Below are 27,316 nucleotides of genomic sequence, written 5' to 3'. Positions count from 1 at the left end.
TGGATTTTCCTGAGGTTCTCTGGTTTTGTTCTTTTGTATTTTGGATTAGTCTTTTGAGGTTTGTTTTTCCCTTGCTGTTTTTACCACTTTGTGGATTTTCTTTGTATTTTGGAAGATATCTATTTTTTATTAAACCACCATCTCTAGTACTGCTGTGTCTGCCTCATCTTCTGGGTTCTGCCGATTTAGTGACTGTTTCTCGCACCGGGTCCTGACACTATGCGTGTGTAAAACGGTCAATCCAACACCATTCCTACTCACGCTGCAGTCTTGGATCCAGGTGGAGACCTCCTCGTCTGTGATGTCCTTGGTGCAGGCGGTCTCCAGGAGTCGGTCAGCCTGCTCCTCTTGTAGCTGGACACTGGAGCTGCTCTTTCCATACAGCTCCTTGTAGTGCTGCCACAGCTGTAGCAGGGCTTTGCTGCTCTTCAGACGCTCTGAGATCTCTTCCAGAAGACTGCTCCACCTGGACACAACATACATTGATGATCCACATCTTGGATCAATGGATCATGGATCAATAAAATCTTATTGTTGTTGGATCAACTGATCATGGATGAGGCTGCTCCACCTGAGCACAACACAGGTGGTTTGGAACGATGATCACATGACCTTGCCTGAGACCTGAAGACTTAAAAGTCACGGTTCACACCCACTCATGAACTGTTGGAAGATATGCCCCCATTGTGGTCTTAAAGTGATTCAAATAAACAAACAAACCTAGCGTTGACGTCCTTCAGGGTATTGTTGAGGGAGTCGGACACAGATGGGTGGCACTCATTCAGCAGCTGGTGTGTCACAGAGCCAAACTTCCTCAGACTGCCCTCCTGCTTCTCCAGTTCCTCCTGCAGCCTCTACACAACACAAGTCACAAACCCATTAGCCCAAATTTCTCCCGAAGTGTGCACTCCTCCACTCCCCCTCAAAGATGTAGAAGTGCTGGGCTACAGGGTAGACAAAAATACATTTGTAAAAGCCTGTGATGCCTGTTCATACTGGTATTACCTGGAGACTCTCCACCTGTAGCTGTACAGCCTCCAGGGAGCCGGTGAGGAGGCGGAAACGGGACACAGAGTACCTCCCCTCCATCAGGTAGCCGTTCATCTCCTCTGAGGACAGCTTGTACAGACTCCACTGGTGCAGCACAGACACGAGGCTGATCTTCAGCTGGCCGATCTGGCGTGGAGCAGAGACGGAGTAGAACAATAGGGTTTACACTTAAAAAGCAGTCCACGGAGCTTAATACATTTTGCAGTTCTGTTCAGTGTTCTTCTGCAACAGGGGATCATCATAGTGAGTGAAGGGTAGTTATAATGGGGCAGTAGCTGAGTGTGTGGTTATAGGTGAGTATGGGGTACTTAGTGGGCTACATCTGTGATTATCACACCTCTCATACAACTCACAGACCAATAATACATTATTTACACTCCATAAAATAGCTCTGCCTACCAGGTGGTCCAGGTTAGCCCAGGTGTGATTGACAGCTTGGAGCGTCTCCATGACGACAGCGCAGGCCTCGTCGGTTTTGTTCTGGATGAGGGCACAGGCCTGCTCCTCCACCCCCTCCACCTCACTCTCCTTCTCCTTCACCTTCTCCTCCATCTCCTGCAGAAGCAGTGGAAAGAGAGAGCAGAACAACTACTTATTTAGTAGTTAAACTACTATCAGGGAGCAGAGAGCAGTTACAATCAACATGACAAAGATCAAGATTCTTAATTAAAAAAAATGCACAACCAAATTGAAACCCAAAGACATAATATACTGTAAATGTGCAAAAACAAGATAAGATTTATCTGATAAATCAATACAAAGTGCACCGAATGTTCCTACCTGGCAGTCATTGAGAGCGTTCTGTACGGAGGTTAGGTCCTCTATCCTGGGTTTCCTCTTCAGCCTCTCCTCCTGAGCGAGCAGCCAGGTCTTCAGGCCCTGTATGTTGTTCTCATAGTTCAACCAGGCCTCCAGCAGAGTCTCCAGGAACTGGACCTGACCACGCAACACAGCACAGAGTCACATAACGTACTGAGACAATGAAATAATCCCTGAAACACATAACAGGCTTTGGTTGATCATAAGGCTTTGTCTGTCTCTAGCTGCTCAGAGCGCGCAAGAGATTTAGTTCTGGGTACGAAGGTTTACATCATCAATTATATAATACAATGAAAGTAGATTAATTCTACATTGACATAATTCAAAGAGCCACACAGTAAATGAGATGTCATACATAAAAATATGCTTTAATGATGAGATTTTTTTTTATATGATTGTGGTGTAATAGCCAGGGGTTTAAGTTTAACCATGCTCTGGAATACCCATAATGCATCAGGTTACATGTATGTTTATTCTCTTATGTGTGATCTTGTTGCACAACTAATTTCCCTCTCTAACAAATAAAGTTGAAAGTAGACATTTTAAGATGAGGTTGAAAGTGGTTTGTTTTCTCTCTCACCCTCTCCGTGACGAGTCCCTGTAGTAGCTGCCAGCGTCGGTTCATGACTCCCAGCTTCTCGGCAAAGTCTGTCTGGTCGCTGCGCCTGCTCTCCACATCCTGATCACTGATCTGGAGCACAGACTGGTTCACAAAGTCCACCGTCAGCTGCTTACAACGCACATCAACTCTGAAGCCCTGGGGAAGGAGAGCGAGAGAGAGAGAGACCGGGGAGAAGAAGAAGAAGAAGGATAATGTAAAGGAGGAGAAGAACAAGATTACTTTATTGTCCAACAGACATTTGTATTGTGCTTTATCTATTAGAGTGAGTATAAAGAGTGAAATGAATGGCGGAGTCATTCATTATCCACTATTCTCATGATCATGTAAAATAGGTAGTCTATTTAACCAGAAAACACTTGAAATATATATGGAATATTGTAGTCTCAGCCCAGCTAGCACATAACGTTCTGAGAACTATATGCTTCTTAGAGCTTGGTGAGAGCGTGGTTGTCCTATGGTTAATTTGCATACAACCTTCCCACAATGTTCTGGGAATGATGTATGATAGTTGCTTAGCTTTGGAACATTCTCAACACATTTTAGGAACTTGACAAAAAAAACAAAAATTCTTAGCAATTCATGGTTACGTTTAATACATTTTTTGGTAATGTTCTAGGAACGTTCATAAAAACCTTAAGAAAACTTTAGTAACGTTCAAAGAACGTTCTATGAATGTTATTTCAAAACATACATTTAGTTTTCAGCATCAACAAAACTCTCTCTATCCTCTATCTTGTTAAGTGTGCTCAGGTGTGTTGGCCGTACCCACTAATTGGCGACACCTGATCTTAATGAGTGTTGTTTCCTTTGAAATGGGGTCTGTTCGAATAGACTAAAATGAACAGCTTTGTATGAGTAAAAAAACATGGCATAATAGTTCCATCTTGGTGGTGCAGTGGACTAATAGATAGAGAACAGAAGATCATGGGGTTGAATCTCACTGACACCGTGGCACAATATAAAAAAAAGAAATGTGTTTGCATGATTAATGCAGAAGCAAATTAATTTCCATGTGTGCTTGGCGTTCAAAACGGTTAACCCAAACTAAGGTAGCAGTGTTATTAAAAGTCTTATTGAAACATTCAGTGAAAGTTTTAAGGAAGTTATTCAAAAACCTCCAAGTAACCTTAACATGTTGTTCAAAAACATTCACAACAATTAGAGAATGTTCTCAAAATGCTACTTAATTAACCTTCAAATAACATATCATTTTCCGTTCACAGAACATTAATAAACCCCCCTAGGAAAACTTCCAGGGAACCATAGTAAAAACGTTCTCAAAACCTCATTGCAACCTAAAAATGTACGCTCCCAGAACAGGCAAAATGATCACTTCCATTGTCAGAACGTTTAAAAAACTTTCTGTTTTACTGTTAAGGAAACTTATGGCTTTGTTCTCAGAACCAATGAGAAACCAAAACGGTACGTTTCCACAACTTCCAAGGAACCAAATGTGCTAGCTGTGAGTTTTCTGTTCCTTACCTTGTATTTCTGTAGATAGTCGTGGATGACAGTCGACCCCACCGCTCCTTTCAGGTTCTCCTCGTCCTCTCCAATCACATTCTCCATCAGAGAAATCCAGTTGACCAGCTCAGAGATGGCATGCCTAGAGGCCAACTTCTCCATTTGTAACTGAGGAAAAGAAACGGGCTAATAAACACAACTGCTCGTCAAACATCTCATTCCAAAATCATGGCCATTAATATGGAGTTGGTCCCCCTTTGCTGCTTTAACAGCCTCCACTCTTCTGGGAAGGCTTTCCACTAGATGTTGGAACATTGCTGCGGGGACTTGCTTCCATTCAGCCACAAGAGCATTAGTGAGGTCGGCGCTGATGTTGGGCGATTAGGCTTGTCTCGCAGTCGGAGTTCCAATCCATCTCAAAGGTGTTCGATGGGGTTGAGGTCAGGCCAGTCAAGTTCTTCCACACCAATCTCGACAAACCATTTCTGTATGGACCTTGTTTCTGCACGGGGGCATTGTCATGCTGAAACAGGAAAGGGCCTTCCCCAAACTGTTGCCACAAAGTTTAAAATCGTTTAAAATGTAATTGTATGCTGTAGCATTAAGATTTCCCTTCACTGGAACTAAGGTGCCAAGCCCGAACCATGAAAAACAGCCCCAGACCACTATTCCTCCTCCACCAAACTTTACAGTTGGCACTATACATTGGGAAAGGTAGCATTCTCCCGGCATCCGCCAAACCCAGATTCGTCCATCGGACTGGTGAAACGTGATTCATCACTCCAGAGATTGCATTTCCACTGCTCCAGAGTCCAATGGCGGCGAGCTTTACACTACTCCAGCCGACGCTTGGCATTGTGAATGGCGATTTTAGGCTCGGCCATGGAAACCCACTTCTTTCAGCTCCCGATGAATAGTTATTGTGCTGGCGTTGGTTCCAGAGGCAGTTTGGAGTTTGGTAGTAAGTGTCGCAACCGAGGACAGATGATTTTTACACGCTACACGCTTCAGCCCTGAACGGTTCTGTGAGCTTGTATGGCCTACCACTTCGCGGCTGAGCCGTTTTTGCTCCTAGACGTTTCCACATTACAATAACAGCACTTACAGTTGACTGGGGCAGCTCTAGCAGGGCAGAAATTTGACGAACTGACTAGTTCGAAAAGTGGCATCCTATGACCGTGCCAAATTGAAAGTCACTGAGCTCTTCAGGAAGTCCATTCTACTGCCAATGTTTGTCTATGAAGATTGCATGGCTGTGTGCTCGATTTTATACACCTGTCAGCAACAGGTGTGGATGCGTGTGAGCAGCTTGGTCAACTGTGTGTGTGTGTGTGTGTGTGTGTGTGTGTGTGTGTGTGTGTGTGTGTGTGTGTGTGCGTGCGTGCGTGCGTGCGTGCGTGCGTGCGTGCGTGCGTGCGTGCGCAGATAAGCCTGTGTTAGTACCTGGTGTAGCTTCTCCTGCACCCCTGGGATGAGTGTGAGTAGTTGGGTCCACTCTGAGTCTATGCGGGCCAGGTCAGACCGCAGGGCTGCAGTTCCAGCACTCTTCAGCCTCAGTAGCTGGTTACCCTCAGTCAGCACAGAATTCTTCAGAGATGAACGCGACTCCACCTCTTTACAGAAGTCCTGTGAACAGAGAATAGTATAACGGTCAGTTTCACATGGAATATCAGGCTGTGTATACAGCTGGTTCCGGATGATGGTTCTCAAACCCCTTATGCCTAAACTTAACCATTACTCTATCCCCTCTAACCCTAACCCTACTGTTCACCTCTAACTATAACCATTTGATCCAGATCTGCCAGTCGAATATCCACTTCCTCTAAGGTATCACCCACTCTTTTGAGATGTTGACTCACCAGGAAGGCAGAGAGATGGTCCCTGCGGGTCTCCATCTCCTGTGGAACTACGGCTGCCTGAATGTTCCAGAGGTCCAGACGTTCTAGAGCAGACTGCAGCCAGCCAATCAGCTCTGACGACTCCTTCTGATACCTGGGCATCACATGGAGACAAACAGGCTTAGTGGGTGATATTCAACCCCCCCCCCCAACATATTCACAGTACATACAGTGCAGACCTGGGTTCAAGTAGTAGCTAAAGAATTAGAAAGAAAACTAATACTATTTGAACCCATGTCTACATCACATCCAGTACACAGCACACCCTAAATAATATCTCTTGGTGTTCAGCCCTGACCTGGTCCAATGTTTGAGTATGGCCTCTAGTCTCTGCAGCTCCTTGTTGACCTTGGTAGTGTTGCTGTGCCAGTGTTCCCCTAGAACTGTGAGCTTTGTGTCCAGGCCAGGACAGCACACAGACAGCTGCAGCCTCTTCCCCTCTTCCAGCACCTGGATCAGCTTGTGCCTGTGCTCCATCAGTCTGCCCTTCAGACTCTATGGAGAGAAGGAGGTAAACCAAGATGGGGAACATGAATTAAATAAATTGTGTTATCACTTTATTGTACAGTATTCTTTCTGGTATTTATTAGGAAAATCGTGATTAAGATGATGACGCCACTGTAAATTGTCAGCTCAAACGTTACACACAGTATATGAAAGTGCCATTGGCTTTCTGTAATAACTGCATAACATTGCATAACATGGTGATAGTGACATACTATACCTGATAGAGTGAACTCCTCTCAGTCAGGCTCTCCTCTGTCTCCTCCACCAGGCCCACTGTGGGGATGCTACCCTCCACTGCCTCCAACTGCATACACAGAGCCTGGTAGTCCGGCACCAGACGGCTCCAAGTCTGAAAACACACGTATAGAGGCAAGTAGAAGTATAACTCATGAAAAAATAACAATTCCGTTATACTTGGGTTACACATATACCGAACTGTGCTGGCCTGGATATTGACTTTTCACATTGTCCTTTCCAGCATGGTTACAGCAACTCTGGCAGATGCGTAACCAGGCCAACACAAGTAGTGTGAAAAAGGTATTCCACCGATTTAAGTATGATAGTACATATACTACAGTACATATAGTACTACTACTACAACAACACATATACTAATACTACAGTACATATAGTACTAGTACAGTACATATAGTACTAGTACAGTACTACTACTACTACAGTACATATACTACAGTACATATGAACTCAGCAAAAAAAGAAACGTCCCTTTTTTAGGAACATGTCTTTCAAAGATAATTCGTCAAAATCCAAATAACTTCACAGATCTTCATTTAGTGTGTCCCCTGCTTGTTCAATGAACCATGAACAATTAATGAACATGCACCCGTGGAACAGCTTACAGACGGTAGGCAATTAAGGTCACAGTTATGAAAACTTAGGACACTTAAGAGGCCTTTCTACTGACTCTGAAAAACACCAAAAGAAAGATGCCCATGGTCCCTGCTCATCTGTGTGAACGTGCCTTAGGCATGCTGCAAGGAGGGATGAGGACTGCAGATGTGGCCAGGTCAATAAATTGCAATGTCAGTACTGTGAGACGCCTAAGACAGCGCTACAGGGAGACAGGACGGAGAGCTGATCGTCCTCGCAGTGACAGACCATGTGTAACAACACCTGCACAGGATCGATACATCCAAACATCACACCTGCGGGACAGGTACAGGATGGCAACAATAACTGCCTGAGTTACACCAGGAACGCACAATCCCTCAATCAGTGCTCCGACTGTCCGCAATAGGCTGAGAGAGGCTGGACTGAGGGCTTGTAGGCCTATTGTAAGGCAGGTGCTCATCAGACATCACCGGCAACAACGTCGCCTATGGCCACAAACCCACCGTCGCTGGACCAGACAGGACTGGCAAAAAGTTCTCTTCACTGACGAGTCGCGGTTTTGTCTCACAGGGGTGATGGTCGGATTCGCGCTTATCGTCGAAGGAATGAGCGTTACACCGAGGCCTGTACTCTGGAGCGGGATTGATTTGGAGGTGGAGGATCCGTCATGGTCTGGGGCGGTGTGTCACAGCATCATCGGACTGAGCTTGTTGTCATTGCAGGCAATCTCAACGCTGTGTGTTACAGGGAAGACATCCTCCTCCCTCATGTGGTACCTGTCCCGCAGGCTCATCCTGACATGACCCTCCAGCATGATAATGCCACCAGCCATATTGCTCGTTCTGTGCGTGATTTCCTGCAAGACAGGAATGTTAGTGTTCTGCCATGGCCAGCGAAGAGCCCGGATCTCAATCCCATTGAGCACGTCTGGGACCTGTTTGATCGGAGCGTGAGGGCTAGGGCTAGGGCCATTCCCCCCAGAAATGTCTGGGAACTTGCAGGTGCCTTGGTGGAAGAGTGGGGTAACATCTCACAGCAAGAACCATGATGAGGAGATGCACTGCAGTACTTAATGCAGCTGGTGGCCACACCAGATACTGACTGTTACTTTTGACCCCCCCCTTTGTTCCATTTATGTTAGTCACATGTCTGTGGAACTTGTTCAGTTTATGTCTCAGTTGTTGAATCTTGTTATGTTCATACAAATATTTACACGTTAAGTTTGCTGAAAATAAACGCAGTTGACAGTGAGAGGACATTTCTTTTTTTGCTTAGTACTACTACTACTACTACTACAACTCTCCTACCTCCAGTATGTACTCCAGCTCCACCCCTCTCCTGTGGGCCTGTTTGAGGACTCCCTGGGCCAGGGTCAGTATCTCCTCCAGAGCCTGCTTCTCTCTGGGAACCACCAGGCCACTGATCTTCCTGAAGAACGTCTCCGTCAGGATCATGTGGGACTCCAGACCCTGGAAGAACTCCTGGAGAGAGAGAAAAACACTCTTGAGCAATACTGCAATAAAGATGGCGTTAAATAGGCTCCCCCGAGGCAGCCAGCTTTCTTGGAGCAGAGGTTACGGTCATTGCCTTTGGTCTTGGTGACCAAAGTTTGAGTTTGAGCTGCGCTCAGGGACTTTGCACTATTCACACAGAATTCCTAAAATTCTGTAGTCTTGAATTGCTTTTTGACTTATAGTAAAATACTTGATGTATTTTATTGATTGTATTATTCAAATTATTGTAAATCTACTTCTATGGAAGGTTAAAGTCTACCTTGTGTTTGTCAAGGAGAATCTGAACTTCCTCCACAGAGCTGGCGATGACCCTCTGGTCGCCGGCCATCTTGTCTTGAGCAGTGTCCACCAGGTCAGCCAGGTCCTGCAGAGCCCTCTCATATTGCCCCTTCAGAGCCATGTTCTGGTTCAGGCTGCTACGCCGCGAGCCCACCGTCATCACCAACTCCTCATAGGCATCCTGTAGATGAGGAGAAGAAGAAGAAGGAGAAGGAGGCGGAAAAGACATACAGATATAATATGATTAATTTGTGTAAACATATATTGGTGAATAATTTTGTGTCTGTATGTCTGTCTGTGTGTATTTTGTGTGTGTGAACTGTCTGTATGGAGAGGTCAGATACCTGTATCTTGAGCATCTCATTGGTGGACATCTGTTCTGCCTGTGGTTCTGTTCCTCTTGTTTTCAGCTGGGTGATCCTCTGCTCAAACTCTCTCAAACCCTCCTCAGCCTCAGCTACGACCTACCAGACAAAACCAAAACTGGTTAGCATCTTATAAAAATGTATTTTTGTTATCTTTTATAATAAGAGCAGGAAGAACTTAAAGAGAGGAAATTAAAGCCTGCGGTTATAATGCATTGTAAGACTTGTCATGAGCTCGTATGACCCCCTTATGTCTCACCTCAAGCTGTTTGGATCCTGGTCTGTCCGAGGCTCCCGCCAACGTCTGAAGGATCTGGCACTTGGTGTCGGTTAAATCAGCAAGGAGAAGCTGTGACTCCGTCTGCATTAACCAATACAAGATAAACTCAATTCATTGCTTATACAGAGATACAGTACGTAAGATAGTAATATAACACTTAATGACAGTTTCCTGGACCCAGCTTAAGGCCATTCCTGGACTTAAAACCACTTCGACAAGCAAGCGTTTTAGTCCAAGAATAGGCTTGATCTGAGTCCAGAAACTGTCTCAAAAGGGGACAAGTACACCACATGTACAGTACCCTAACCTGTTAGTCTGTGGCTAAGTTCCTGCATAATAGTACAATGACTAGCGACAAGTACACCATATGTACATATACAGTATCCTAACCATGGACTATGATCCTAACATACCTGGTAGGCAGTGAGTTCCTGCATCCTAGTCCTCATGTGTTCACAGCGTCGCTCCAGGGCAGAGTCCAGAGTTTGCAGCCTCTCTGTCAAACAGTCCAGTGTGTCCTCTAACAGGACCTGGTCCTCCGCACACAGCCCTGTAGGTTGGCCTAGGAGACCCCGACTGTGGCTCACCTCCCCAGTCACCTCACTGACATCCTTCCCTAAGGCCTGGAAGAAACAGAGACGACAGAATCACCAAACATCCCTGGCACCAGGTGAAACACAGGAATGGAGGAAGACTTGGAAGGAGTCTTTATTGGCTCCCTAAACCTTCCCCTTGGCCCAATAAGAGACGCTCCACCACTACACTGCTTATATCTATACAGATCCTTCAGATCTGAACATCTCAAAAGGGCTAGGATGATTAGGGACCGGCTGGCTGTTTCTAAAGACCATGATCACATTCTGAGATGACATAATACTAAGAGAGTAGGCGTTGTGTGCTTTGTGAAAATGGATGTTAGGTGTTGCAGTGGTCTACCTCCTGGTTTTGTAGCTGTGTCTCAGCGTTCTCTGTCAGCAGCGCAGGACCAGAGAACAGAGTGTTCTCCACACCATCCAGCCAGGAGCAGGTAGCTGACACGGCCTGGTAGAGATGCTGCTCCATGGGGATCACCTTGCCCTCAGAGGCCCCAGTCTTTGACAGAGATAACAGGGTTGGGGTCAATTCCATTTCAATACAGTCAATTCAAGAAGTAAACAGAAATTCCCATTTCAATTCAATTCAGTCAATTCAGGAAGGATTGACTGAGCTGAAATGGAATTGTCCCCATTCCTGATAGATACAGTGCATAGCTGAACTGTATATTTCCATACGTAAACATAATTCAACAACAGAAAACAAGGATAACATACAGTACAATAACAGTGATGTTATAGTGTTGTTATAACCTACTTGACAAGACATCTCCTCCATCGTTTGGCTGAAACCCTCATATAACATCTTCAGTGAAGATTTATCCTCTGTTTTACCCATCTCTCCTTTAAACAGGGTCCCAGCGGCAGTTCTGGAGTAAATCTGTAACAGAGTATGGCCACGTCACCGTCAGACATCACAGTACAGTACCTCCGAGGATATGAGTTCATAATGATTTATAAAAGTACTTGCTACAGCTCAGCGGGAAAATCTGTTTGAAATAACGTAATTACAACCAGAAGTGCCTTTCAACCAGTGTTGCCTGCTGGGAGTAGGCATTGATGGACGGTGAGGTCAGTACCTGTTGCTTGTGGTCTTGTTCCAGGGTTTTCTGTAGGAGCTGGAGCTTGGTGCTCAGTTCTTTCCTCAGGCTCTCCCACCTCTGTCTCATCTGGTACTGGGCAGCCCGGGTCTCTCGCTCCAGCAGTATCTCCGGAGAGAAGGGCTCTGTCATACTGCGCACCAAAAACATAACGTGAAGCAAAGAACCTCAACAGACCAAAAACATATACAATATCACATAACGTCAAAACATGATACACTACAGAAGATAAAGTGCTGGAAAGTCAACAGAATCTCCATGTCAGACCATTGTGTTGCTGTTCTCTCAGGTGTTTATACCTGACACTGCTAGGTGAGGCCTGCTTTATCAGGATCTCCTCTCCTCTACTGGCTACAGACTGTAACAGCTTCTTCTGTTCAGCTAGCTGCTCCTCCAGCTCCTAAACAACAACAACACACAAACGTGATCAGTCTGCTTCTCTTTGAATGAATGATTGAATGAACAAACTAACAAACAAACAGCAGCTTTCAGACACGAACATGACAGTGATCGTGTGAGTATGTGTGAGAGAGAAAGACTTCCCTACCCTCTGTCTCTGGAGGCTGTCCTGGTGGTGTTGTGAGAGTGTGGTGTGGGCCTGGAACAGGCAGTCCTGCAGGCTGGGCCCCTGAGACAGAGTGGAGTCAGACTCACTGTCCTCCTGGTCCTGCAGAGAGCCATGGAACTGCACACAGGCAGAGAGAGGGTTACTTATGGAAACAGTTGTGAGCAAAAAGACAAGAAATATGGTTATTCATGTAAGGATTCGTTTGATTCATACAAGACCAACCAAACATCAAGGCTAGGTTAAGGCTAAGTTAAGGCTAGGTTAAGAGGCTAGGTGAAGAGGGCACGACAATGCCTATTCCCCCTCAGGAAACTATAAAGATTTGGCATGGGCCCTGAGATCCTCAAAAGGTTCTACAGCTGCAACATCGAGAGCATCCTGACTGGTTGCATCACTGCCTGGTACGGCAACTGCTCGGCCTCTGATCGCAAGGCACTACAGAGGGTAGTGCGTACGGCCCAGTACATCACTGGGGCTAAGCTGCCTGCCATCCAGGACCTCTACACCAGGCGATGTCAGAAGAAGGCCCTAAAAATTGTCAAAGACCCCAGCCACCCCAGTCATAGACTGTTCTCTCTACTACCGCATGGCAAGCGGTACCGGAGTGCCAAGTCTATGACAAAAAGGCTTCTCAACAGATTTTACCCCCAAGCCATAAGACTCCTGAACAGGTAATCAAATGGCTACCCGGACTATTTGCATTGTGTGCCCCCCCAACCCCTCTTTTTACGCTGCTGCTACTCTCTGTTTACCGTATATGCATAGTCACTTTGATTATACATTCATGTACATACTACCTCAATTGGGCCGACCAACCAGTGCTCCCGCACAGTGGCTAACCAGGCTATCTGCATTGTGTTCCACCACCCACCACCCGCCAACCCCTCTTTTACGCTACTGCTACTCTGTGTTCATCATATATGCATAGTCACTTTAACCATATCTACATGTACATACTACCCCAAACAGCCTGAATAACCGGTGTCTGTATGTAGCCTCGCTACTTTTATAGCCTCGCTACTGTATATAGCCTGTCTTTTTACTGTTGTTTTATTTCTTTACCTACCTATTGTTCACCAAATACCTTTTTTGCACTATTGGTTAGAGCCTGTAAGTAATCATTTCACTGTAAGGTCTACAACTGTTGTATTCAGTGCACGTGACAAATAAACTTTGATTTGATTTGATTATTTGAGTAGATTTAGATCAAACTCTCTCGTTATTTTGATTTGTAAACCTCAAACAAGACAGCAAGACACATAATGCAAGCAAATTTGTTTGCAATCCAGTTCACCCAATCACATCCCTGAAAACATTAGCCACAGTAAAGACCAGGAGGAAACGGGCATTATGCCAAAGGCTCAGAGGAGAAAGAAGACATTAGAAGGGGCTCAAGCACAGAGACATCACATGTACTCAGTGACACTTTCATCTCCTGGAAAGCATCATATGCTAGAGTGTGCTGCTTGACAAACAAGGTGAAGGCATTAGACATTAGATGGTTAGCACTTAGGATATTGACCTGGTGAAGATCCTTTTAGGGATTGCAATGTGAACTAACCTAATAAAGGTATGTGTTTAGAGTTTGTTTTTTAAAATCCTCCATTGACACCAATACATGGTTAATTCTTAAACGTAATCACATGCATCTCATGGAGAGCACTTTAGTGAGAGTTACTATGTATCCAGAAAAAAGCCTGACCTGGATGTTGATGTGTTTGTCCTGCAGCATCCTCTGCAGCTCCAGCAGACTTCCCTTCAGCGTCCGCAGCTTCCTGGCCAGCTGCTCTGTGTCCTCCCTTATGTCCATCCGCGTCTCCTGCCTTCCCTCCAGAAGCAGGCTCTCGCTGCGCATGGTCAGCTCCGACAGGGCCACCACCTTCTGCTCTATCTCCTGCAGCATGTTCTGGAGCAGCAGGAGAGAGGCCAGCTCAAACATGGTGCTGCCTTCCAAGTGTAACCTTCAGTCAATCAGGCACCAGGCAGCCAGTTAACCAGTCCCACCAGGCAGCCAGTTAACCAGGCCCACCAGGCAGCCAGTTAACCAGGCCCACCAGGCAGCCAGTTAACCAGGCCCACCAGGCAGCCAGTTAACCAGTCCCACCAGGCAGCCAGTTAACCAGTCCCACCAGGCAGCCAGTTAACCAGGCCCACCAGGCAGCCAGTTAACCAGGCCCACCAGGCAGCCAGTTAACCAGGCCCACCAGGCAGCCAGTTAACCAGGCCCACCAGGCAGCCAGTTAACCAGGCCCACCAGGCAGCCAGTTAACCAGGCCCACCAGGCAGCCAGTTAACCAGTCCCACCAGGCAGCCAGTTAACCAGGCCCACCAGGCAGCCAGTTAACCAGTCCCACCAGGCAGCCAGTTAACCAGGCCCACCAGGCAGCCAGTTAACCAGGCCCACCAGGCAGCCAGTTAACCAGTCCCACCAGGCAGCCAGTTAACCAGTCCCACCAGACAGCCAGTTAACCAGGCCCACCAGGCAGCCAGTTAACCAGGCCCACCAGGCAGCCAGTTAACCAGGCCCACCAGGCAGCCAGTTAACCAGGCCCACCAGGCAGCCAGTTAACCAGGCCCACCAGGCAGCCAGTTAACCAGGCCCACCAGGCAGCCAGTTAACCAGGCCCACCAGGCAGCCAGTTAACCAGGCAGACAGTTAACCAGGCCCACCAGGCAGCCAGTTAACCAGGCCCACCAGGCAGCCAGTTAACCAGGCCCACCAGGCAGCCAGTTAACCAGGCAGACAGTTAACCAGGCCCACCAGGCAGACAGTTAACCAGACCCACCAGGCAGACAGTTGACGAGGCCCACCAGGCAGACAGTTAACCAGGCCCACCAGGCAGCCAGTTAACCAGACCCACCAGGCAGACAGTTAACTGGACCCACCAGGCAGAAAGTTAACCAGGCCCACCAGGCAGACAGTTAACCGGACCCACCAGGCAGAAAGTTAACCAGGCCCACCAGGTAGCCAGTTAACCAGACCCACCAGGCAGACAGTTAACTGGACCCACCAGACAGAAAGTTAACCAGGCCCACCAGGCAGACAGTTAACCAGGCCCACCAGGCAGACAGTTAACCAGGCCCACCAGGCAGACAGTTAACTGGACCCCCAGGCCCATGGTCTGTATAGAACCCTTTATTAGCAGCAGGTCTCTCATCATTGTAGGGCCACCTCCCTACCAACACCCTCACCTCCCTAACAACACAGCACACTACCACTAATCCTTCACGTCTCATGTTCAGCATACATGTTCCCGCTCAAGTATAGATTCCCAAGTGGCCTGGATCACAATAGGTCCTTGCAATGAAAAGATACTGGAGCTACCACAGAAGACCCAAAGTAAATGTTGCCTCAAAGATTCCTACATGAAGGGTTAATCCTCCATTAAGATGAGACCCATAGCCTTGCCTAAGTGTATATCAGTAAGTTAAACAGGTCTCTTCAAGAAAGGGAGTGACTCCCCCCTCCCCCTCATCCTCCAACCCTCCCTGCCTGTCAGTTGAGATTCCCTACTTTGATATTCCAGTAGGCTGACCCACTTCCGCTACCAACCAATCCCTGCAGTCGGAATTCAATTAATCTAACGAATAAGCCAGCCCCCCTGCTGACCCGGCCCCTATGTTGTCACTGAATAGGCCCCATGTAGAGACACGAAAGACATCTGCATAATCTGCATAACTAGACTAGTGTTACAGCCGCTTAGTAACCTAAACCTGAAGGCAGCCCCGCCCTCTAACTATGCTGCTTACACTCTTGTTAACTGCTGCCAGGTTCCTACAACGCGGGGTCGATCCATATGTGAGAGGCAGAATCAAAAAGCAGGAGTTATAGTGAGATGTAATCATTGGAAGTTAAATGAACGGCTGGGTAAAAGGGGAAAACTCATGTGAATCACTGAGGAACTGTTAAACAAAGGGACTCTGTCTGTGTGCATGTGTGTGTCTGTGCATATTTGCGTCTGTGTGCGTGCGTGCGTGCGTTTGTGCATGTGTGAGTGCGTGCGTGTGTTTATCTGCCAGTAGGGGGACCTCTGTTCTAACCTGGCCGTCTATGAGCTGCTCCTCCTCAGCACTGGGACGGAGGGCTTCGCGGGCGCTGAGCACCCATTGGTCCATCTGGTCAGCTTGGATGAGGTAATGTTGTAACGTCTGCTCCTGATGCTGCTCCTCTAGACGGTCACTGACACGCTCCTGATGTTGCTCCTCTAGACGGTCACTGACACGCTCCTGATGCTGCTCCTCTAGACGGTCACTGACACGCTCCTGATGTTGCTCCTCTAGACGGTCACTGACACGCTCCTGATGTTGCTCCTCTAGACGGTCACTGACACGCTCCTGATGCTGCTTCTCTAGACGGTCACTGACACGCTCCTGAAGCTGCTCCTCTAGACGGTCACTGACACGCTCCTGAAGCTGCTCCTCTAGACGGTCACTGACACGCTCCTGATGCTGCTCCTCTAGACGGTCACTGACACGCTCCTGATGCTGCTCCTCTTGACGGTCACTGACACGCTCCTGAAGCTGCTCCTCTAGACGGTCACTGACACGCTCCTGATGCTGCTCCTCTAGACGGTCACTGACACGCTCCTGATGCTGCTCCTCTAGACGGTCACTGACACGCTCCTGATGCTGCTCCTCTAGACGGTCACTGACACGCTCCTGATGCTGCTCCTCTAGACGGTCACTGACACGCTCCTGAAGCTGCTCCTCTAGACGGTCACTGACACGCTCCTGAAGCTGCTCCTCTAGACGGTCACTGACACGCTCCTGATGCTGCTTCTCTAGACGGTCACTGACACGCTCCTGAACAGACCAGGGCAGCACGGGACAAGACATCACATGAAATATGCTAGGCACAGCTAGATGTTATGCTCACAAAGCTTGACTCCTCAATTTACATACTTTTAATGGCCATCTCAACTTAGACACTCAAACCTTCAAATCTACTGCTTAATTAACATCAAATCTAAATAAAATAAAATTTTGTTTGTCATGTGCGCTGACCACAATCTTACCGTGAAATGCAAAATTCGCTATATAAACTAAAGGAAAAATAGTAACACAATAAAATATCAATAAAAATCTGAGGCAGTGTTAGTGCCCCTATCTGCCACAGATATAGAACACGGAGCTTGACTACCTCCAGTAGCTGTCGTTCTCCTGAGGCCTTCATCTGTATGGTGGCCATCCTCTCAGACAGGACAGTGAGGGTGGACTGCATGGCCAGCTGGTCGGCCGGGTCGTCCACAGCAGCAGAACCAAGCTGGTCTGAGAAGCTGGTCTGCAGCTTGTCTATCTCCTCCTGCAGACTCTGAACCTCCTCCACCACGGCCTGGTAGAGGGAATAACACTGTTAGTTAGGGTGGGAAGGCTATGCTGAGCACTGAGCATTGATTAGGGTTGGAACCATAATATCACATTGTAGTTGACGAATATGGAAAACATAGGGTCATGAGCATACCGAGAGGTCATTCGGAAATTGGTACCTTGAGCATAGCGAAGTGTTATGTTTTCAGTCTCAAGTGATACTGATACTCCCTTACCTGATGGGCTTCCATATGACTATCGGTGCTCCGGTCAGCCTCCAGTGGCTTGTTGAGTTTGGCCTCGATGGCCTCCATCTTAGAGGAGATAGACTGAAGAGAACCCTGGTCGCACTGCTGCTTCTCCAGCGCCTCATAGAGAGACCTCTGCTTCTCACTGATCTGGACAGGAGAGGACATCGCAGTAGTCAAACATAGTTGTACTTCACAGTTGATTTGTAAACTTTTCCAAATAGTTGAGGTAGTCAAACATAAATGCAAGTGAGGATAGGACATACACTACCATTCAAAAGTTTGGGGTCACTTAGAAATGTCCTTGTTTTTAAAAAAAAAAAGCTATTTTTTTTGTCCATTAAAATAACATAAAATTGATCAGAAATACAGTGGAGACATTGTTAATAATGTTGTAAATGACTATTGTAGCTGGAAACGGCAGATTTATTTGTGGAATATCTACATAGGCGTACAGAGGCCCATTATCAACAACCATCACCCCTGTGTTCCAATGGCACGTTGTGTTAGCTAATCCACGTTTATAATTTTAAAAGGCTAATTGATCATTATAAAACCCTTTTGCAATTATGTTAGCACAGCTGAAAACTGTTGTTCTGATTAAAGAATCAATAAAACTGGCCTTCTTTAGACTAGCTGAATATCTGGAGCATCAGCATTTGTGGGTTCGATTACAGACTCAAAATGGCCAGAAACAAAGTCTTTCTTCTGAAGTCTATTCTTGTTCAAGGCTATTCCTTGCGAGAAATTGCCAAGAAACTGAAGATCTCATACCAAACTTTTGACACCAAACTTTTGAACGGTAGTATAGGTAGCAGCATAAATTAGGTATATATGAATTGCGTACCACATTCTCCAGGGTCTCCCAGGAGCGTTGAAGGTCATCTAGGTTAGCCTCAGATTCAAACATCGGGTCATTTAGCTCCTGTACGGGAGCTCTGGGGAGGGTGTCTCGTCCCATCTGAAAGAAGACAACACAAGTGAGCAAAGTAAGCCTACACATATAGAGGAGTTGATGTGTAAGCCTACACAGATAGTGGAGTTCATATGTAAGCCTTCACAGATAGAGGAGTTGATATGTAAGTCTACACAGATAGAGGAGTTGATGTGTAAGCCTTCACAGATAGAGGAGTTGATGTGTAAGCCTACACAGATAGGAGTTGATGTGTAAGCCTTCACAGATAGGAGTTAATGTGTAAGCCTACACAGATAGGAGTTGATGTGTAAGCCTTCACAGATAGGAGTTGATGTGTAAGCCTTCACAGATATAGGAGTTGATGTGTAAGCCTTCACAGATAGGAGTTGATGTGTAAGCCTTCACAGATAAAGGAGTTGATGTATAAGCCTTCACAGATAGAGGGGTTGATGTGTAAGCCTTCACAGATAGAGGGGTTGATGTGTAAACCTTCACAGATAGAGGAGTTGATCTGGAAACAAGGCTCCCTAAATTCTATCAGCATATCGATTGTGCAACCAGGGCTGGCAAAACCCTAGATCATTGTTATTCTAACTTCCGCGACGCATATAAGGCCCTCCCCCGCCCTCCTTTCGGAAAAGCTGACCACGACTCCATTTTGTTGCTCCCTGCCTATAGACAGAAACTAAAACAGGAAGCTCCCGCGCTCAGGTCTGTTCAACGCTGGTCCAACCAATCGGATTCCACGTTTCAAGATTGCTTCGATCACGTGGACTGGGATATGTTCCGCATTGCGGCGAACAACAACATTGATGTATACGCTGATTCGGTGAGCGGGTTTATTAGCAAGTGCATCGGCGATGTCGTACCCACAGCGTCTATTAAACCATTCCCAAACCAGAAACCGTGGATTGATGGCAGCATTCGCGCAAAACTGAAAGCGCGAACCACTGCTTTTAATCAGGGCAAGGTGACCGGAAACATGACCGAATACAAACAATGTAGCTATTCCCTCCGCAAGGCAATCAAACAAGCTAAGCGTCAGTATAGAGACAAAGTAGAGTCGCAATTCAACGGCTCAGACACGAGAGGTATGTGGCAGGGTCTACAGTCAATCACGGACTATAAGAGGAAAACCAGCCCCATCGCGGACCAGGATGTCCCAGCCAGACAAACTAAACAACTTCTTTGCTCTTTTGAGGACATTACAGTGCCACTGACACGGCAAGCTACCAAAACCTGTGGGCTCTCCTTCACTGCAGCCGGCGTGAGAAAAACATTTATACATGTCAACCCTCGCAAGGCTGCAGGCCCAGACGGCATCCCCAGCCGCGTCCTCAGAGCATGCGCAGACCAGCTGGCTGGTGTGTTTACAGACATATTCAATCAATCCATATCCCAGTCTGCTGTCCCCACATGCTTCAAGAGGGCCACCATTGTTCCTGTTCCCAAGAAAGCTAAGGTAACTGAGCTAAATGACTACCGCTCCGTAGCACTCACTTCCGTCATCATGAAGTGCTTTGAGAGACTAGTCAAGTACCATATCACCTCCACCCTACCTGACTCCCTAGACCCACTCCAATTTGCTTACCGCCCCAACAGGTCCACAGACGACGCAATCGCAATCACCCTGCACACTGCCCTAACCCATCTGGACAAGAGGAATATCTATGTGAGAATGCTGTTCATTGACTACAGCTCAGCATTTAATACCATAGTACCCTCCAAACTCGTCATCAAGCTCGAGATCCTGGGTCTCGACCCCGCCCTGTGCAACTAGGTCCTGGACTTCCTGACGGGCCGCACCCAGGTGGTGAGGGTAGGTAACAACATCTCCACCCCGCTGATCCTCAACACTGGGGCCCCACAAGGGTGCGTTCTCAGCCCTCTCCTGTACTCCCTGTTCACCCACGACTGCGTGGCCATGCACGCCTCCAACTCAATCATCACGTTTGCAGATGACACTACAGTGGTAGGCTTGATTACCAACAACGTCGAGACGGCCTACAAGGAGGAGGTGAGGGCCCTCGGAGTGTGGTGTCAGGAAAATAACCTCAAACTCAACATCAACAAAACAAAGGAGATGATCGTGGACTTCAGGAAACAGCAGAGGGAGCACCCCCCTATCCACATCGACGGGACAGTAGTGGAGAGGGTAGAAAGTTTTAAGTTTCTCGGCGTACACATCATGGACAAACTGAAATGGTCCACCTACACAGACAGCGTGGTGAAGAAGGCGCAGCAGTGCCTCTTCAACCTCAGGAGGCTGAAGAAATTCGGCTTGTCACCAAAAACACTCACAAACTTTTACAGATGCACAATCGAGAGCATCCTGTCGGGCTGTATCACCGCCTGGTACGGCAACTGCTCCGCCCATAACCGTAAGGCTCTCCAGGGGGTAGTGAGGTCTGCACAACGCATCACCGGGGGCAAACTACCTGCCCTCCAGGACACCTACACCACCCGATGTCACAGGAAGGCCAAAAGATCATCAAAGACATCAACCACCCGAGCCACTGCCTGTTCACCCCGCTATCATCCAGAAGGCGAGGTCAGTACAGGTGCATCAAAGCTGGGACCGAGAGACTGAAAAACAGCTTATTTCTCAAGGCCATCAGACTATTAAACAGCCATCACTAACATTGAGTGGCTGCTGCCAACATACTGACTCAACTCCAGCCACTTTAATAATGGAAAAATGTATGTAATAAATGTATCACTAGCCACTTTAAACAATGCCACTTCATATAATGTTTACATACCCTACATTACTCATCTCATATGTATATACTGTACTCTATACCATCCACTGCATCTTGCCTATGCCGTTCTATACCATCACTCATTCATATATTTTTTTATGTACATATTCTTATTCATTCCTTTACACTTGTGTGTATAAGGTAATTGTTGTGAAATTGTTAGGTTAGATTACTCATTGGATATTACTGCATTGTCGGAACTAGAAGCACAAGCATTTCGCTACACTCGCATTAACATCTGCTAACCATGTGTATGTGACAAATAAAATTTGATTTGATGTGTAAGCCTTCACAGATAGAGGGGTTGATGTGTAAGCCTTCACAGATAGAGGGGTTGATGTGTAAGCCTACAAAGATAGAGGAGTTGATGTGTAAGCCTTCACAGATAGAGGGGTTGATGTGTAAGCTTTCACATATAGAGGGGTTGATGTGTAAGCCTTCGCAGATAGAGGGGTTGATGTGTAAGCCTTCACAGAGAAGCACCACAGTGTTACTTGGTGTCTAGGTCGGTACACATTACGTTATGTGGGCAGGTACTTCGTGGAGAAGTACAGTAGCCAGTAGCTATGAGTTAATCAGTGCTAATGCAATGTATTTAATACAGGATGACAGGGGATGGAGATTCCTTTCATCCCTCATGGTCTGCAGGGAAAGTGGCGAGAGAGAGAGTAGAAGAGAGAGAGCGAGAGAGGAAGAGAGAGGAAGAGAGAGGGCGAGAGAGGGCGAGAGAGAGAGCGAGATAGAGCGAGAGAGAGAGAGAGAGCGAGAGAGAGAGAAAGAGCTCAGTAGGTGATACCTGTGTGTGAGTGCTGGGAGAAGGGGAGCGACAGACAGGAGAGGAGATCTCACTGCTGGTACCCTCCTCCCCAGACTCCTCGGTGACCGGGGACAGAAGGGTGTGACAGCGGCCAGCCGTCATCTGACACACCGCAGGACAGTCAGAGAGGACAGATACACAAAGAGCATTCACGTTTTAGAGTCAGTCCATCACCAAGATGGTTTGAGTTAGTTAATCAATCAGATAATTCATGCAGAACTCAATAAGACTAGCACATTTGGTAGTCTTTCTGACAGACAGCATGCTAGCCGTGAGATTCCAGATTTGATGAAGGGTCGCAGGATTAACAGTGGAGTGATTTGTCTGAGTTAGTTAATTACCGGTAATCAGAGAATACATGCAGTACAAAACACATCATTAGTAAAGGAGGGGAGTCGGCCAGTCACCATAAGAACAGACGGTTTGTCTGTGTCTCCATCCAGGTCCTCCACGGTAAGCCCCGCCCCCCCCGTGTCACTCACAGTGAGTAGCATGGTGTCATGTTTGGCCTTCACAGTCAGCATCTTACACTTCGAGTTCAGACTGGCTATCTCCTCCTGGTAACCCTTGATTTTCTTGGCCAGCTCCTGTTAGTAGCATCCCGATCACAGTCAGTGGTTATGGTCACAACAAGGGAGCTAAGCATCTATATACACTGTAGGCATACACTTATACAATGTTCATTTAGTTGTTTTTTTTACTTTGTTTTGGATACCTACTTATCAGAACCAGTACCAGAATCTAGAGGTTTTCAATTCCTTTATATATGCAAAATATTGTATTTTCTTCCACTGTCAATGTGGTGTACTATACCTCATGGTGTAGGATCTGAGCCTGCAGTTCCTGGATGTTGCTGGTAGGAATGGGTTGGTCCTGGATGACCCTGTGGGCATCCTCTATCAGCCCCTGGAAGTGCTTCGCCTCCTGCTCATACTGCTCATACTGCACAACAGCCTCCTACAGAAGGACAGGAAATCAAGGAACGTCAATACTGGTGCACAATGTAGGATGTGAACTGTTCGTGGCTTGCAGGTGTGGCTAACTGGATTCAAAACCCTGGTCTTCTGTGTGCCTCAAGACTGTGTTGTTACGTTGAGCTAAAACCTAGGCATTAGCTCGGGGAACTAACACAAGTCTTCAGTCACAGGCAGTCTTATTCATTATGCGGTTTCTCATCCGTTACACAATGTGCTACGGCCTCCCTACCTGTAGAATGTTGCACTGCTGTATTGCAACATGCTGTAGCTGGCTGGCCTCCTGCTGTAGGCCCAGTGCTGTGTGACAGATAGCCAGGCCAGGCATCACCTCCTCTGGGACACGCAGGGCGCTCTGACACAGCTGCACCGCCTCCACCTGCTGCTTGAAGCCCTCCATCTCCGACAGCAGACGCTACGAGAACAGACAGGAGGAAACTTTACATTCTACCGTCAAGCCTTAAGTAAGTGTGAGACGTAGGTAGGAGAAGTAGAAAGAGACAGAGAAAGAAGAGGATGGGAAGAAGAAGAACAACAACAACAACAACAAGAACATGATATGAGAATAAAATGCTATTTAAAATTCTGTGTTATTCTCTGGTTAAGTTAGAATTGAAGTTAGCTACCTGTCTCTGGGCCAGTTGTTCTTTGAGACTCTGTCGGGCAAGTTCAGGAGAGGTCAGTGTAGCTTGGACCTGTTCCAGAGCCACTTGTAGGGTCTTCACCTCGTACTCCAGAGGCTCCATACTCTAAAGGGGACCACACAGGACACACACAAGTTATTCTTGGAACCCAAAACCAAATCTAGTGAGTGCTAGCTGGCTAGCTAACCAATTCATGTTAACCGTCTGTCAATAGGACTACACACAGGTCAATCAATGAAATATGTTTTTATGTACAGGTGAGAATAACACTGAGATGCTAAAAGCTATTTACACATTGTGCATAATTTTGTCAACGACTGCCTCTGAAACAAAGACTAACAACAATGCAACAGTAAAATCCGATGCTAGGCTAAATGCTAAGCCAGTGTATTCAGTATGTCTGAGTCAGTACCTTGGCTGCGTCCTGAAGGCTCTGCAGCCGTGTCCTGATGGTCTGCTGGAGCTCCTCGGTGTGGCGGCTCAGCTCACACACCTGCTGGGACATGTTCTCCGTCTGCAGCACCTCAGACAGCAGATCCACCTTCTCTCCCATGGCCTGCAGGTCCCCATGGAGCTCTCGAGACTCACGCAGCACGGACTGATGATGGGGAGAGGAGGAAGACAACACAATACAGGCAATGAATGGAGTCAGAGGACACTGTCTATGAAAATGAGTGCCACCCAGTGATGGATGATTCCTGAGAGGTGCCGGTTAAAGAGAACGAACATCCTGGATCCCTGGTTAGAGGGAGAATGATAGGAGACAGGGTAACAGAACACATATTTACTGACACACACACACACACACACACACACACACACACACACACACACACACACACACACACACACACACACACACACACACACACACACACACACACACACACACACAGCTCTCCATCATGTGTTTATTCATGTCGTTCTCCACCCACCTCGTCCATCCGTATCTGTTCCTGCAGATGAGAGGAGGAGTTCCAGATGATGTTGGCCCTCACCAGGCCCTTGGCTTTCTCCGACCACCTCACTATGAAGTCCAGCATCTCATTGTACTCCTCTAGATGGGTCCCTGCCTGGAGGGGAGAGAAAACAAGAGACCAATGAGGAACTAGGGAACAGGCGTCAGGGAAATGGATACCTTAGTGACACTGACAATGTGTGTTATGGTATTACAAGGATTAAAAGTCAAATGGCCCCTGTAAACACTCTGGGCAACACCGTACATTGATGCCACCTCTTAACAGGGGTAACAACAACAACAGCGTAACAAGAACTAGACTTCTCATGTATTTTGTATTTTTCCCCAAACTTTTCTTGATACAATTGGTTCCTAACCTTTTTGAACCAGATGGTCCTACACTCGGCCAGTCTGGCAGTGTGGTGGTGGATGTCTCCTAACTTGACGATGGCATCACTCAGCTGTTTGGCCAAGATGGGGTTCCGTCTGCTGAACTCCTGGACTGCAGCATCCAGCTCTGACAGAGTCCGATGACAGCTCTCCAGGTCATCACAAAGACACTGTGGAGAGGAGAGAAACTCTGAGTTAAATAAACTTACCAAGATAACAGCTCTGTATGCTCATTCACTTTGTATGTAGAGGGAAAACAACACACGTTAAGAGCAGAAAATAGTATTTGGAATATTTGAGTTTACTTCCTGAATTTACTAAATTGACATGAAATTGACCCCAACCCTGATTAAGAGCCGTATGCATGAGCCTCTTCAGCTCGCGCTCACCTTGGTCTCGTCTTTACCGTGACGGACATCGCTGGCTTTGTCATTGAGACTGGTGGAGATGGATTTCATCTTCTCCGACACGTCATGGATCCTGGAACTGATGTCCTCCTTGATGTCTTTTGTCTTCTGGATCTCTTTCTCTTTGGATAGAACCTTGGGAAAATCAGAAGAGGAAGGAAATACACAAATCAACCCTGTTATAATGTACATCAGTAAAAGATAGTTGATGTAGTGCAATTTCGAAATTTGGTCGTGCATCAGCAGGTAGCCTAGTGGTTAGAGTTTTGGACTTGTAACCGAAAGGTTGCGAGATTGAATCCCTGAGCTGACAAGGTAAAAATATATATATATAATAATAATAATCCGTCTTTCTGCCCCTGAACAAGGCAGTTAACCCACTGTTCCTACGCCATCAATGAAAATAAGAATTTGTTCTTAACTGACTTGCCTAGTTAAATAAAGGTAAATAAAAATAAACTCAATTAGCCCATGTCATACATTTTTGGGGGATTGGTAAGTTAGTCTAGCGGCCAGGTATCTAAACTTGTAGTGAGAATGGTTGAATTACCGACTGGGGTGGGGCCAATTGATCATCAGTTATCATATTAAAAACTGCAAACACCATCTGGCAAAATGTGGAGAATTGCAGGAAATTAGTTATAAAACTCCAAAATCTTCGCCCGGCCCCATGGCAAAATGTGTATGTACGTGTGTGTGTGTGTGGGGGGGGGGGGGGTATGGATGTCCATCCATGCCCTCCAGTACACTACCTGGTCCTGGATGGCCCCCAGTGCTAGGGACACCTCAGCCAGCTGCATGGAGATCTCTGAGGGCAGGATGGTGTACAGGTCCAGATACTTGCTCTGCTGTTGCTCTGCTATCTTATCCACATGCTGACGGTAGCCAATCACATCACCGTGAACCACCTGTACAATAGCATAGGAGAAACATGGTCATGTCCACATGTGCCAATACTCGAAAACAAGCAACTCACATAACAATTCTTTAATTCACACCACAGCTAGCATCGATCCCAGCCTGAGACTACACCATAGCATACAATACTGCTGGAAACAACAGTTGAGTAAATGCCTTATGGAATTTTGGCAATGAACTAGTTATTTTTGTGACAGAGTCATGTGTAGTCAATACAATGATGTGTTAGATGGTGTTAACTCTGTCTTTAGTTCCATAGGGGTTGCCAGCTGCTTACCTCCAGCTCCTGCAGCAGAGCATCTATATCTGAGGTGGGGTTGAGGAGCATCTCCCTGGTCTCCTGGATCCAGGCTTTGACCACACTCAGATTCTTCTCTACCTCCTCTCTGTCCCTCAGCTCCACCCCAGCCTGGGTACGCTTGGTCTGCGCCTGCTGCAGCAGACTGGTGGAGGAGAGAAATAAAACCACTATTATCTGTTTTCAAGAGTGAAGGCGATGGAAACTTTAGCCCTATGTTCCTCTCGGAATGAAGAGGATTAAGTAAGTAATACTAAGCATTCAGGTCCTTCTGATAGGCCTATTGAGTTGTTTACAATTATAACCAACAGATCATATTCTAGCCACGAAAGCAACGTCTAGAACTGACATTTGAAGGCTAATCTAATTTGTGAGTGACCAACTGATCCATGTAAAGAAAAAAACAATATTGATCGTTTCAATACCTTTCCAGGTGGTCATGTACTGCTCTGATCTCCTTGAGACTGGGTAGTTCGTCCTGTCCAGAGGTGGGTGATGGTGAAGGGACCTCCACATCATGGAGCAGGCTGAGGGCATACTGACGCAGCAGGGTGAGGGAGGACAGCTCTCTCTCTACATCCTGGATTAGCAGCTCATGCTGGTCCAACACAGACTGTAGAGTAGCCTTGGAGGCCTTCTCCACAACACAGTCTATCACACAGCTCTGTAGATCCTCCACCATGCTCCTCAGCTTCACCATCTGAAATGAACGAAGACAGGCACATGTAAAATACTGTGCTGTACCTATTTAGCCTCGTTCCAGATG

The 27,316-nt window shown here is 46.9% G+C and overlaps 1 protein-coding gene across 4 annotated transcripts in view; it reads right to left on the bottom strand.

The window, feature by feature from the left end:
* The window catches only part of LOC139563596 (nesprin-1-like), a 160,868-nt gene that overhangs the window by 29,804 nt on the left and 103,748 nt on the right, over nt 1–27,316 (bottom strand). For all 4 annotated transcript variants that reach the window (XM_071382386.1, XM_071382387.1, XM_071382389.1 and 1 more), the window contains 38 exons: nt 26,976–27,250; nt 26,530–26,695; nt 26,087–26,242; nt 25,317–25,469; nt 24,915–25,097; nt 24,515–24,652; nt 23,992–24,177; nt 23,562–23,684; nt 23,168–23,350; nt 22,775–22,918; nt 22,369–22,548; nt 21,941–22,063; nt 18,314–18,427; nt 17,455–17,616; nt 17,052–17,243; nt 15,953–16,714; nt 13,614–13,817; nt 11,891–12,028; nt 11,643–11,743; nt 11,323–11,476; nt 11,001–11,123; nt 10,587–10,742; nt 10,064–10,273; nt 9,630–9,731; nt 9,350–9,469; nt 8,986–9,186; nt 8,520–8,693; nt 6,578–6,709; nt 6,152–6,348; nt 5,815–5,947; nt 5,399–5,581; nt 3,974–4,123; nt 2,450–2,626; nt 1,831–1,986; nt 1,450–1,605; nt 1,006–1,176; nt 721–854; nt 262–466 (listed from right to left, as the gene is read on the bottom strand). In XM_071382386.1, the coding sequence (XP_071238487.1) occupies nt 262–466; nt 721–854; nt 1,006–1,176; nt 1,450–1,605; nt 1,831–1,986; nt 2,450–2,626; nt 3,974–4,123; nt 5,399–5,581; nt 5,815–5,947; nt 6,152–6,348; nt 6,578–6,709; nt 8,520–8,693; nt 8,986–9,186; nt 9,350–9,469; nt 9,630–9,731; nt 10,064–10,273; nt 10,587–10,742; nt 11,001–11,123; nt 11,323–11,476; nt 11,643–11,743; nt 11,891–12,028; nt 13,614–13,817; nt 15,953–16,714; nt 17,052–17,243; nt 17,455–17,616; nt 18,314–18,427; nt 21,941–22,063; nt 22,369–22,548; nt 22,775–22,918; nt 23,168–23,350; nt 23,562–23,684; nt 23,992–24,177; nt 24,515–24,652; nt 24,915–25,097; nt 25,317–25,469; nt 26,087–26,242; nt 26,530–26,695; nt 26,976–27,250 (6,717 nt within the window). The remainder of the gene's footprint in view (nt 1–261; nt 467–720; nt 855–1,005; nt 1,177–1,449; nt 1,606–1,830; nt 1,987–2,449; nt 2,627–3,973; nt 4,124–5,398; nt 5,582–5,814; nt 5,948–6,151; nt 6,349–6,577; nt 6,710–8,519; nt 8,694–8,985; nt 9,187–9,349; nt 9,470–9,629; nt 9,732–10,063; nt 10,274–10,586; nt 10,743–11,000; nt 11,124–11,322; nt 11,477–11,642; nt 11,744–11,890; nt 12,029–13,613; nt 13,818–15,952; nt 16,715–17,051; nt 17,244–17,454; nt 17,617–18,313; nt 18,428–21,940; nt 22,064–22,368; nt 22,549–22,774; nt 22,919–23,167; nt 23,351–23,561; nt 23,685–23,991; nt 24,178–24,514; nt 24,653–24,914; nt 25,098–25,316; nt 25,470–26,086; nt 26,243–26,529; nt 26,696–26,975; nt 27,251–27,316) is intronic.

Source organism: Salvelinus alpinus, chromosome 34 (assembly GCF_045679555.1).
Source record: "Salvelinus alpinus chromosome 34, SLU_Salpinus.1, whole genome shotgun sequence".
In the NCBI taxonomy this organism is placed as follows: Eukaryota; Metazoa; Chordata; class Actinopteri; order Salmoniformes; family Salmonidae; genus Salvelinus; species Salvelinus alpinus.
This window is presented reverse-complemented; position numbering and strand designations above follow the sequence as displayed.